The 13008-nt window shown below is 45.1% G+C and overlaps 1 protein-coding gene across 1 annotated transcript in view; it reads left to right on the forward strand.

Moving 5' to 3' along the window:
- LRRIQ3 (leucine rich repeats and IQ motif containing 3) overlaps positions 1–12772 on the forward strand; it is a 68407-nt gene extending 55635 nt beyond the window's left edge. Inside the window, exon 10 of the mRNA XM_088470786.1 lies at positions 12476–12772. Within this exon, the coding sequence (XP_088326912.1) occupies positions 12476–12680 (205 nt within the window). The 3' untranslated portion in view covers positions 12681–12772. The remainder of the gene's footprint in view (positions 1–12475) is intronic.
- Positions 12773–13008: the final 236 nt, after the last annotated feature.

Consider the following 13008-nt stretch of genomic DNA (forward strand, 5'->3'; position numbering starts at 1 on the left):
ATGTCAGTGGGGAGTTTCCTGCTCGATCAGTGCAGGAAGCTCCCTGGGGCTTACGGTTGCCAAGACACAACCTTATGGGGGGCATCCACTAGACGATAAAGTTGAACGATTGAACGATAATGATAAAATCGTTCGATAATCGTTCAAACATGATTTGAACATCGTTTGCAAATCGTGCAGTAATTGTTTCTAACGATGTACGATGCGCGCTCCCGCTGGTCGTTTGATCGTCTCCTCCATCGACTGAACATGCAGGTCAATTTCACTTGATTGCTTACACATCGTTTACACATCGTTTACACATCGTTCACGCTGAACGATCAAACGATGAACCACTATCTGCCCACTATAGCTGAAAGCTCTCAATCACAGATTCAAACAACATAGTTTATCGTTAGATCTTTTGCAAATCGTTTGCAAATCTTTTGCACATTGTTCAGAGTGGAAGATCAAATTTCAGGGGAAACTTCAAGGTAAAATCGTTAAGAGGTTGGACAGGGATAAAATCGTTTAGTGGATGCCCCCCATTAAGGTCTCGTCGCAAGCCCCGATGGTTGTGATGGTCTTGACCATCGCGACCATCAACCTGGTCGGTTGCTAAAGCTGTGGGTGGTAACCCACAGGTTAGCTAGCGACCAGGAGGCTGCACTTGAAAAGTCAAGCGGCCGCCCTCATTCAGAGCGAGCGCTCGCTTCTTGCGACCGCCTCTGAATGAGGGCCAGTGTGTAATATTTCTTTTGATTGAAAGCACAGGATTGATTTATTTTTTAGAAGTAAAGAAGAATAATACATTTTGTATTTGAACTACAGTACATTCATTAGGCTGACCAGAGGTGTGTTTTACACTTTATAATAGCACTGTTTTAAATTCTGCTGCCAAAAATGGTTATAAATTACAGTTTTGAAAAGCCACCATGTTCTTTCCCCTGCCTTTTATTGTGGGAGTACTGGATCACAACAGCTACAGGCTAAGTACTACTTAAGAAGCTACACTGGAGTTACAGTAGGTGGCGCTGTAACATAAGCTGTCTCTGTGTTGTCCCTCTTTGTTGTGATAGTCTACTTTCTTCTAGAATATTCCTTTTACTACTCCATCTTATGAAGTTAACATTTATTGCTCGCAGTAAAGTTTATCCGCTATTGTTTCTCTGCGTTTTTGATGTTTAACGGAGTAGCTTATTCTGCAGCAATAATAAGATGTGTTTTTCACCCTCCAGCTGCCTACCCTCCAACATTTTAGAGTATGAACCCGGTACATGGGGGCGTGGCCACAGATAAAGGGGCGTGTCCACGGGGCTGGAGGCATCGGCGCTGGCTGGTTTAAAACTTGCAGTATAAGTGTTATACTGCAAGTTCTATATACAGGCGCTAGCGACGGTCAGGGCAAACTTTAGAGGAGGAAGGAGGACTGAGAATAGCCGGCTGTCACTCAGCAGCGCTGCGGGAGTCCTGTGTCCCAGCAGCGCTGCTTAAGAAATCAGGTGATTGTACCAACCCGGTACAAAACGGTACAGCCCCTGTTGCCGGTACAGACCATGAAAAAACGGTACTGTACCGGCTGAAATGGTATAGTTGGAGGGTCTGCAGCTGCATTTGTGTTAGAAGGTACATTTCTAGTCCCACTTTGACCAATGTAATAACAAGTATTTAATAATAGGCCACTTCAAACGCACCAAACTGCTGCATGTAATACAGACAGCCCCAATGTCCCCTCACTCTCACAATTCATGGACATAAATGAGACTAAAACGAGTAATAGTTTTGGAGTTTAGAAATATAATAGGTATAACGGTATAAAGAGAAGTTAGGTTGGACTTGCAGAAAGCGGCGATAAGAGATGCTAATTTATGGGACAAAAATGTGAGAATTCATAAAGTGAGCCATCAGTTTATTTAGAAACAGTGACAGCGCAATTATAATTATGTTACTGTTTATGCTAATAATATCGATTGGACGATAATAGGTGATTGGACAGAACATTCATTCCTCGCTCAGCAATAATGGCATAATGTATTATTAATCTTATAAACTCACTGTCAGCTGGTTTGTTTCCACTCCTGGACCTTTGTGTATTGTTGTCTCTAAGGACGCCTTCAGCAAACACGCGTCCTGCCCTCTGAAAACGCTTGAATCCCCGTGAATGCATTTTTTTTATTTGAAAAAAAGTTAATTAAAAGTTTCTCTCAGACTAAGGCCCTCATTCAGAGCCGCTCGCTAGCGGCCGTACGCTCGTTCCGAGCGATGTTCGCACATCTGCGCATGCGTACGGGTTTTAGTACGCATGCGCGAACCAGTCAGTGCGGCCGAAAATCGTTTGTACGCTATATAGCGAGTGCCTGCTATTTTGAGTGACTAAATGAGGCGTATGTGGTTGATAACAGGGGAAGGTGCTTGAAAACGGGGGAGTGGAATTCGAACGCAGGCGTGCTTAAAGGTCAAAATGGGCGTTTTAAGGGTGTGCATAATTAATCCAGCAGCGTCATTGACCACGTCACTTGGTTTTTTTTTAACTCAGAACTGCTCGCAAATTAGCGGTTGAAAAAACCAACCACAAGAATAGCGAGCAGTTCATACGCTGTACGATGTACTCGATTAATCTAATAAATAGCGGACATGACGTATGGTGCGAGCGGCCAGGGGGCGTTTTTATCAAATAAACGAGCGTATGTTTTGCTCGCTTGTTGAGACTTAGAGGTGTGAACAGACTGCAATTTGCGAACGGATCATTTGAATAGCCAACCCTTGTTTTTGAACGAACGACCGCAAATAGCGAACGGCTCTGAATCAGGCCCTAAGTTTCATTGCTTGTAATTAGCCCTATTTCACAAGCTGTGAATGTTGATTATAGTTTTAGATGCACAAATTGAACTCCGAAAGAAATATATTTCATTAGGAATTTAAATTTCACTTTATTTTTTCATCTTGATCATGTGTAGTTTATTTTGTGGGTACACGAGCCTGGGCATGTACAGTATTACTGCAGAATTTTTAAAAAAGTTGGTCGTATATTCTTTTTGTCTGCAAACATCCACTAAACACTTAAACATACAATGAATCAGATAGGCATAGGACCTTGCAGCGTATGCGGAAGGGTAAAGCTGTGGTGCAAAGCTTATCACCGCAATATTTCTGCCCTTGCGTCAGAGTGTTCTTTTGATTTATTCTGTATTATTTAATAATAGTCCTTTAAGTCAAGTGTGTCTCAGTGGCACAGTCTGGTGATGGCCGTAAAGTAGTGTATATTACGGAATGTGGTACGTATCCATGCGTCCACCATTGCATTTCAGTGGCAGCAGGGCGAAATGCGTCAGTTTCCATGACACATTTCTTTGCCATCCTCGCAGATTCCTCCGAAACATTTTCTTGACCATAATACGAACAAAAAATGTACAAACCCTATGGCACTGCACTCCAGTGCTGCAGAGGTTTATAATAAGCCACCAGCTTATATCTAATAGCACATAACAAAACAAATCAACCTCACGTGCGCTCTGGATTGTTGCAACAAGTTAACAATAAGTCCATCAAAAGAATTACCACACGTCCTCCTGTATATGGCAATTCACCGGTCTAAAAAATAAATAGGAAACACAATATAGTATAATAATGTAATATATGTTGGTAGCTGCTCAATCACTTCAGTAATATCACTCAGGTGCATGTAAGGGAGGGGTTATTCTATACAAGAAACAACAAAAAGTAATCCCGCAGCACTAGGATTTGAAAAACTACATGGTGGTAGATACATAAGTGAAAGGTGTAATTAAAATGCTAAGAAAAATTAAAAAATTAAAATAAATAAATATATATATAATTTTATATATATATATATATATACAATAAAAGAAAGAAAAAATAAATAAATAAAAATAAATAAATAAATATAAAATATCTTTGCAAATATATGCAACTGAGATCTCTGAATTATCTACCACCAGTTTTTCAAATCGTATTGCTGATTTCATTCTGAGTGCTGGTGGATTACACTTTTTTGTTTAGTGTAATAAAGGCACTGTATTATGTAGCCGCCCGGGGATGTGAATATGAGGAGAATATGATGGTCTATGAAGATCTTCTCCCGGCTTAGTGTGGTCCCAACTCTCATAAGATTCACCCAGATGTGAATGTGTGCATCCATTCTATATGCTACCCATTTGCCCTTATTGACCCGGGTCCATCTTCAAATATGCATAATATTACCACCTGATGTCCCCAGATTCCGTTAAGGACAACAGATCGAGGTTTCTGAAGAGAAAGATACCTTTATGTGCCCAAACATTGCCCTTACAAGTAAGCATACATGTAGGGAACTCCACACGAGACTTATCCTCATTCACATCTGGGTGATTCTTACGGTAGTTGGGACCATACTAAGCCAGGAGAAGATCTTCACAGACCACCATATTATCCTCATATTCACATCCCCAGGTGGGTACATCATACAGTATATTGTGTTTGCCATTTATTTTTTATACTGGAGAATGACCGTATACCGGAGGACGTGGGGCAATTCCTTTGATGGACTTAATGTTGACTTGTTGGAACAATCCAGAGCGCACGTGAGCTTGATTTGTTTTGTTATGTTCTTGATCATCTCCAATATTTTTTATCACTCGAAAGTGGGCATTTATTGAAGGGATCTATTGGTTCCACAGTGAACAGCCCTAATCACACTGTATATCATGCCGAATGTGTTTGTTGGTAAAGGTACGTGGTAAAGACACTGGCGCTTAACGATGGTAAAAGTGGCTGGTCTTAAAACTCCAAGGTTTACCCCAAGAAATACAAAGACATAAAAAGCAATTGAAATGGACGGAGTAAATCATATATAGCGCTGCCTTTCAGTATATATAAATAAAATATAAAAACACATTAACTTCCTTTTTGGGGGTGTTGGATTTCAACTTCAACACTTTCCCGTGGACATGTAAATAGAACGAGTCGGTTATAACATACGGGGAAATATATGTCAAGACCTTTACAAAAAAACCCCAGCTATTATAAAATAATTCCTAATAAATTCCACTATAGGATCAAACAGTGCAAATAACAGGAGACAGATATCGACCCCACCTTAGGAGCTGAGGAAGAGACTATACGTCTCGAAATGCGTTGGAAGGTGGAGGGGAGAACTAACAACTACAACTGGAGACTCTTTGTGGAACTTTATGGCTGGGATAGATTTACCGGTGACCTTCCTTTATATGCTGGTTCCTAGTTCCTAAGCTGGGTTTCATTTTGCATCCTGTTAATTTTACCGTTTTATCCTACAGTGTTTACATTTTGGAATTATTTTATTGTTTTTATCGAATAAAAATATTCACACTGATTATCTTATTGGCTGCCGGTGATACACCTGACCGCAGATGGTCCATGTCAGCTGCGGCTTCGGTGAAGCAGCCAGTAAGAATCTGCCTGCCTTATTGGCTGCCACTGGCTGCTCCTGGTCATCCACCACGATCGACCAGTCGTGTGTCCGCGGTCGACTGGTCGATGACGATCGATGCTTTGGCCACCCTTGTTATAAACCGTAGGGGAAGTAATTATAACATGTTATATATACACAATGACACATCGACAGCAAACGGACAAAAAAAAGGACCTTAGGGCAGGCTTGCCTACCCTCCCGATTTGGCCCCGCCCCCAAAACATCATCATAGCCGGCCACGCCTCCCCCTCTATGCAGGCATTCAGCTCCCTCCTGGAAGGAGGGAGCTGAAAGTCGGCAAGTATGCCTTTGGGGCTTATTCTGAGTCTCACGCAATTCGTACATTCTGCCGCTGTTCACATAGTTGAGTGATTTTTAGCAACTGCGCATGCGCAAAAACCTTCTAAAAACACCTACGGTGCATGCGTTACACAGAGTGTAAAGTTACTGTTGTGATATGGTCAGAAAAAGGGCGGAAACCTCCCGATTTGACCACCCACGGGCCATTTCGGCTCACGGGTGGAACAGCGGGACAATACTGAAATCGGGATGTTTGGGAGGGGTGCGCCCTCTCGGGGTGGCGCTCCTGTGCGACCGCACTGGTCGAACACCCCTAGAGCCGACCCTGGCCGCAGCCATGGGAAGCTACAGTCAGACACTGAAAGTGCATCTGCCATAGAGCTGCAAGTGTTGATGGTGCGAGCAATGGTGCGCCAATGTTGGCCTCTAAAGAACCGCCGTCCTCATTACAGCGTGCAGTGCCGCTGGAAGTGGGCGTCTCAGTATTTGCACATTCAGACGCAGGCTACAGCAGCATGGGCAGACTGATCCCAGCATTTTCATATACACGCAGCCGCGACGCCAACAACGGACGCAAGATCGACCGCAGCTGTGTCCAGGCCCTATGGGGTATATTTACTGCAGTGCGAGTTTTTAGAAGTGGAGATGTTGCCCATAGCAACCAATCACATTCTGGCTCTTATCTTCTATAATGTGCTATAAATGTTAAGTAGAATGTGATTGGTTGCTATGGGCAACATCTTAACTTATAAAAACCCGCACTTTAGTAAAAATATAGGAATCGGTATTATTTACCGCCGGACCCATGCCTGACGATTCAAATCCCGACAGCTGCAGCCCGACAAGGATGAAAATCCCGATCGTCCCCAGGTAAGTATTCACTAACCTATTCTACCCCCTAATCCTAACCCTCCCTTAGGGGTGCCTAACCCTAACCTTCCCCCCACAGTTCCTAAGCCTAATCCCCCCTCTAAGTGCCTAAACCTAACCCCCCCTTCCCCGCCGCCTAAATCTAAGGCCCCCCGGGGAGTGCCTATCACTAACCCTCCCTCCCCCTAGCCTAACTCTAAGCTCCCGGGGGGGTGCCTAACCCTAAGCCCCCCCAGGATCCCGTAACCTAACCCTCCCCCCCTGCGGCTGTCAGCGCTTGGCGCCTTGCATCACTTCGATTGGGGTTCCGGGTGCCGGTCTCCCGGCGTCAGTAAAATGACAGGTGTCTAGATTTAGACGCTTGTCATTTAACCCTCGCAGGGATTAAGCATTTGGGAAGCCGGCTGTCGGGATTAGGTCCGCTGGCTTCCCGACTGCATGCCAAAATATATATATATATATATTAGGGGTGAGCGGGTTCGGATTTCTGAAATCCGAACCCCCCCGAGCCCCCCCGATCCGAGGCCGATCCGAGTCAGGCTCGACTTTTCCCGCCTGACTCGGATCTGAAATCGAGGCAAAACGTCATCATCCCGCCTTCCGGGTCTTGCGGGTTTTGGATCCTATATAAGGTACCCGCGTCGGCGCCATTTTCTCACTCGGCTGTGGACAGTGAAGAGGGAGGGTGGGAGTTAGGGCTGGCTGGGCTGTGTAGTGTAGTGTAGTGCAGAGTAGTGTTGTGCTGCGCTGTGCTGTGCTGCTGTTGTCCATAGGGGCTGTGTCCACTACTTCAAAGTCCATAGGGGCTGCCTGTGTTGTGCTGTGCTGCTGTTGTTAATAGGGGCTGTGTCCACTACTTCAAAGTCCATAGGGGCTGGCTGGACTGTGTTGTGCAGTCAGTTCTCCATAGGGGCTGTGTCCACTCCAAAGTCCTGTGCAGTGTCCCAGTCCTAAAGGGGTGCTGTAGTGTTGTCCAGGGGGTGCTCTGTCCATCAGGGGTGCTCCCCCCAAGTGCTAAAAAAATAATATTTTTTCTGTGTTTGTGAATTGTGTGCGCTGTAGCCGCACGTGCATCAACAAAGTAGTGCCAAGCGTGCGCCTGTGTCATAAGTAAAGGGACGGCTGGCTTGACCGTTAAAGGGTGCTGTAACCCCCAAAGTACACTACAAACCAACTAACAAAATATTTTTTCTGTGTTTGTGAATTGTGTACGCAGTAGCCGCATGTGCATCAACAAAGTAGTGCCAAGCGTGCGCCTGTGTCATAAGTAAAGGGCCGGCTGTCTTGACCATTAAAGGGTGCTGTAACCCCCAAAGTACACTCCAGTCCAAACCAAAAAAAAAATATTTTCTGTGTTTGTGAATTGTGTGCGCAGTAGCCGCACGTGCATCAACAAAGTAGTGCCAAGCATGCGCCTGTGTCATAAGTAAAGGGCCGGCTGGCTTGACCGTTAAAGGGTGCTGTAACCCCCAAAAGTACACTCCAAACCAAAAAAATATATATTTTCTGTGTTTGTGAATTGTGTGCGCAGTAGCCGCACGTGCATCAACAAAGTAGTGCCAAGCGTGCGCCTGTGTCATAAGTAAAGGGCCGGCTGGCTTGACCGTTAGAGGGTGCTGTAACCCCCAAAGTACACTCCAAACCAAAAAAAAAAATATTTTCTGTGTTTGTGAATTGTGTGCGCAGTAGCCGCACGTGCATCAACAAAGGAGCAGCGCCAAGCGTGCGCCTGTGTCCCATAAGTAAAGAGCCGGCTGGCTCATTTCTTAAAGGGTGGTGTAACCCACAAAGTGCACTACTCTCCAGCAAAAATAAAAAAATATTTTCTGTGTTTAGCCGCACGTATATATCAAATCGATATAACATAAATGGAGGACCAAACTTTCTCCGATAAAAATAAAATAGAGAAAGATCAAGAACCACTTCCTCCTAGTGCTGAAGCTGCTGCCACCAGTCATGACATAGACGATAACATGCCATCAACGTCGTCTGCCAAGGCCGATGCCCAATGTCATAGTAGAGGGCACATACAATCCCAAATGACAAAGTTCAGGAAAATGACCTTGAAAAAAACATTTAAATCAGCTGAAGAGAAACGTAAACTTGCCAATATGCCATTTACGACACGGAGTGGCAAGGAACGGCTACGGTCGATCCCTAGTATGTTCATGACTAGTGGTTCAGCTTCACATGACGATGGAAGCCCTCCTCCCACTAAAAAAATCAAAAGAGTTAAGCTGGCAAAAGCACAGCGAAGAACTGTGCTTTCTAAGAAGATATCACAAATCCCCAAGGAGAGTCCAAGTGTGGTGGTGGTTGCGATGCCTGACCTTCCCAGCACTGGACGGGAAGAGGTGGCTCTTTCCACCATTTGCACTCCCCCTGCAAGCGCTGAAAGGAGCACCCACAGTCCACTTGCTGATATGCAAATTGAAGATGTCACTGTTGAAGTACAACAGGATGAGGATACTGGTGTAGCTGGCGCTGAGGAGGAAGTTGGCGAGGAGGATTCTGATGGTGATGTGGTTTGTTTAAATCAGGCTCCGGGGGAGACAGTTGTTGTCCATGGGATGAAAAAGCCCATCACGGTCATGCCTGGGCAGAAGACCAAACATTCCACCTATTTGGTCTGGCAATATTTCTATCCAAATCCGGACAACAACTGTCTTGCCATATGTACCATATGTAAAGGTGAAATAAGTAGGGGTAGGGACGTCAACCACCTAGGAACATCCTCCCTTATACGGCACCTGCAGCGCGTTCATAAAAAGTTACTGTCAAGTTCAGAAACTTTGGCTAAGACCGTAAGCAGTCCAGGGACACCTAAATCCCGTTGTCCTGTTGTATCCAAGCGCCTGCAAACCACACCGTCAACTCCCTCCTTGTCAATTTCCTCCTTAGTCAGGATCGGAAGTAGTCCTGCAGGCCTTGTCACTGGCATGACTGACTCTCCTATCCGGGATTCCTCCGGAGGATCCTGCATTGCTACGCCTACTGCTGCCGCTGCTGCTGTTGCTGCTGCTGGGAGTCGTTCATCATACCAGAGAGGAAGTAGGAACACCACTACTTTTACTAAACAATTGACCCTCCAACAGTCCTTAGCGAGGAGGATGAAGTACGACAGCAGTTATCCTGAAGCAAAACGTATAACTGAGGCCTTGACTGCTATGTTGGTGTTAGACGTGCGTCCGGTATCCGCCTTTAGTGCAGTGGGATTTAGACAATTGATGGAGGTAGTGTGTCCCCGGTTCCAAATCCCGTCTAGATTCCACTTCACTAGGCAGGCGATACCGAGACTGTACAGAAACGTCAGAAAAAGTGTCCTCAGTGTCCTGAAAAATGCCGTTGTACACAATGTCCACTTAACCACGGACATGTGGACAAGTGGAACAGGGCAGACTAAGGACTATATGACTGTGACAGCCCACTGGGTAGATGTATCACCTTATGCAGCAACAGCAGCAGCGTCACCAGTAGCAGCATCTCAGAAACGCCAGCTCGTTACAAGGCAGGCTACGCTGTGTATCACCGGTTTCAGTAAGAGGCACACCGCCGACAACCTCTTAGAGAAACTGAGGGAAATCATCGCCCAGTGGCTTACCCCACTTAGACTCTCCTGGGGATTTGTGATATCTGACAACGCCACCAATATTGTGCGGGCATTACATCTGGGCAAATTCCAGCACGTCCCATGTTTTGCTCACACAATAAACTTGGTGGTGCAGAATTTTCTGAAAAGCGACAGGGGCATGCAGGAGACGCTTTGGGTGGCCCGAAAAATTTCTGGCCACTTTCGCCATTCAGCGACTGCGTGCCGAAGACTGGAGCGCCAGCAAACACTCTTGAACCTGCCCCGCCATCACCTGAAGCAAGAGGTTGTGACACGGTGGAACTCAACCCTCTATATGCTTCAGAGGATGGAGGAGCAGCAAAAGGCCATACAAGCCTATACATCCACCTATGACATAGGCAAAGGAGGGGGTATGCACCTGACTCAAGCGCAGTGGAGAATGATTTCCGTGTTGTGCAAGGTTCTCCAGCCCTTCGAACTTGCCAGACGTGAAGTCAGTTCAGACACTGCCAGCTTGAGTCAGGTCATTCCCCTCATCAGGCTTTTGCAGAAGCAGCTGGAGAAAGTGAAGTAGGAGCTAAGACGGAGCGATTGCGCTCGGCATGTGGGACTTGTGGATGAAGCCCTTCATTCGCTTTGCCAGGATTCCAGGGTGGTCAATCTGTTGAAATCAGACCACTACATTTTGGCCACCGTGCTCGATCCTAGGTTTAAAGCCTATGTGGTGTCTCTCTTTCCGGCCGACACAAGCCTGCAGAGGTGCAAAGACCTGCTGGTGAACACACTGTCAGCTGAAGCGCAACATGACACGTCAACAGCTCCTTCTTTATTTTCTCCCGCAACTGGGGCTGCCAGGAAAAAACTTAGGTATCCTAAGCAACCCGCTGGCGGTGATGCAGGGCAGGCAGGACCAAGTTTGGACATCTGGTCCGGACTGAAGGACCTGGCAACAATTTCTGACATGTCTACTGTCACTGCATATGATACTGTCACCATTGACAGAATGGTGGAGGATTACATCAGTGACAGCATCCAAGTAGGCATGTCAGGCAGTCCATACCTGTACTGGCAGGAAGAAGTGGCAATTTGGAGGCCCCTGTACAAACTGGCTCTATTTTACCTGAGTTGCCCCCCCTCCAGTGTGTACTCCGAAAGAGTGTTTAGTGCAGCCGGGAACCTTGTCAGCGAAAGGCTTAGGAGGTTGCTTCCACAGAATGTGGAGATGATGATGTTCATCAAAATGAATTATCAGCTCTTCCAGGGAGACCAGCCTCCAGAAGGTACAGAGGGACCTGTGGTGGTGGATTCCAGTGGGGATGAGTTAATACTCTGTGAGGATGAGGATGTACACACTGAAGAGGGTGAGGAATCGGTGGATGAGGAGGATGAGGATGACATCTTGCCTCCGTAGAGCCAGTTTGTGCAGGGACAGATTAATTGCCAGCTTGTTTTGTGGGGTCCCAAACGAACCAATCATTTCAGCCACAGTCGTGTGGCAGACCCTGGCGCTGAAATGATAGGTTTGTTAAAGTGTGCATGTCCTGTTTATACAACATAAGGGTGGGTGGGAGGGCCCAAGGACAATTCCATCTTGCACCTCTTTTTTTTCTTTGCATTATGTACAGTTTGGGGCCTAGTTTTTCAAACTGCCATCCTGTCTGCCACTGCAGTATCACGCCTAGATGGGTCACGTGTTTGTGCCGCCCACTCGTGTCGCTTAGCATAGTCATCCAGCTACCTCGGTGCAACCTTTTGGACATAAAAACACTATTGTGAGGTGTGAGGTGTTCAGAATAGACTGGAAATGAGTGGAAATTAAGGTTATTGAGGTTAATAATAGCATAGGAGCAGAAAAACCTACAAATTCTGTGATTTTAGCTGTTTTTATGCTTTTTTTCAAAAAAATACAGATCCAAAACACAAAACCCAGAACCCAAAACACGGAAGGGTGGTTTTGGCAAAACCAATCCAGATCCAAAACACGAAGAAAGATCCAGATCCAAAACCAAAACACGAAAAGTGGCCGGTGCACACCCCTAATATATATATATTATCACAGATTAATTCACAGATGAAGCAGAGACATAAATAAGAATTATTACAAAATAAGTGTCTGACAGCTGATAAATAGATTTCAGGAGCATGGGAGGCTCTAGAATAATGAACTTATAGATAAAGAAGGATGAACAGAAAATCCATCTCCTATATAGGGCGCCCATAGTAATTTGCTTAGTTTCTCAGAGCGCAGATACAAAAATTTAACATCAATTAAAATAATTAAATCTTTGGATTTTCCTTATTCGCAGGCAGCTGGTGCTCCAGATAGAAAACGCTTCTGAAAAGGTTACGCTCGGTTCTCTTGTTCTTCGGAAAGCTAATGACAGGTTACATGAAGCCCAGGCTCATGTCACAACGCTGAGGGGTCAACGCGTCACAGCAGAACCTATGTATAAAGTCCCCGTGAAACAGCCTGTTTCCAAGGAGACACATCTAAAACAGGGATGCACTTAAAATAATTGCAGGCAGCAATCCAGTGACCCAAAATTCACAATAAAAGAGGTTTGTATATATATTATTTATATATATATATATTTTTTTTTCATTTGGAGAAATTATTTGACATTAATTACTGTACAAATAAAATAAAGTTGTTTCTGAGTTTTATCTTGGCTGCTGCTTTGTGCGTCTCTTTGTGTTTTTAATTCTTTAGCCCTTAAAAATATTTTATTTTTATTTTACAGCAAAAAAAATGTATCTCTTCATTAAATACTTTACTGAGGTTAAAGCGTTTGCTATGAACTTGGGAATACATAATTGATTGGAATTTTTTTTCTTCGGC

This window comes from Taudactylus pleione, unplaced genomic scaffold (assembly GCF_031769625.1).
Source record: "Taudactylus pleione unplaced genomic scaffold, aTauple2 ptg000103l, whole genome shotgun sequence".
Classification (NCBI taxonomy): Eukaryota; Metazoa; Chordata; class Amphibia; order Anura; family Myobatrachidae; genus Taudactylus; species Taudactylus pleione.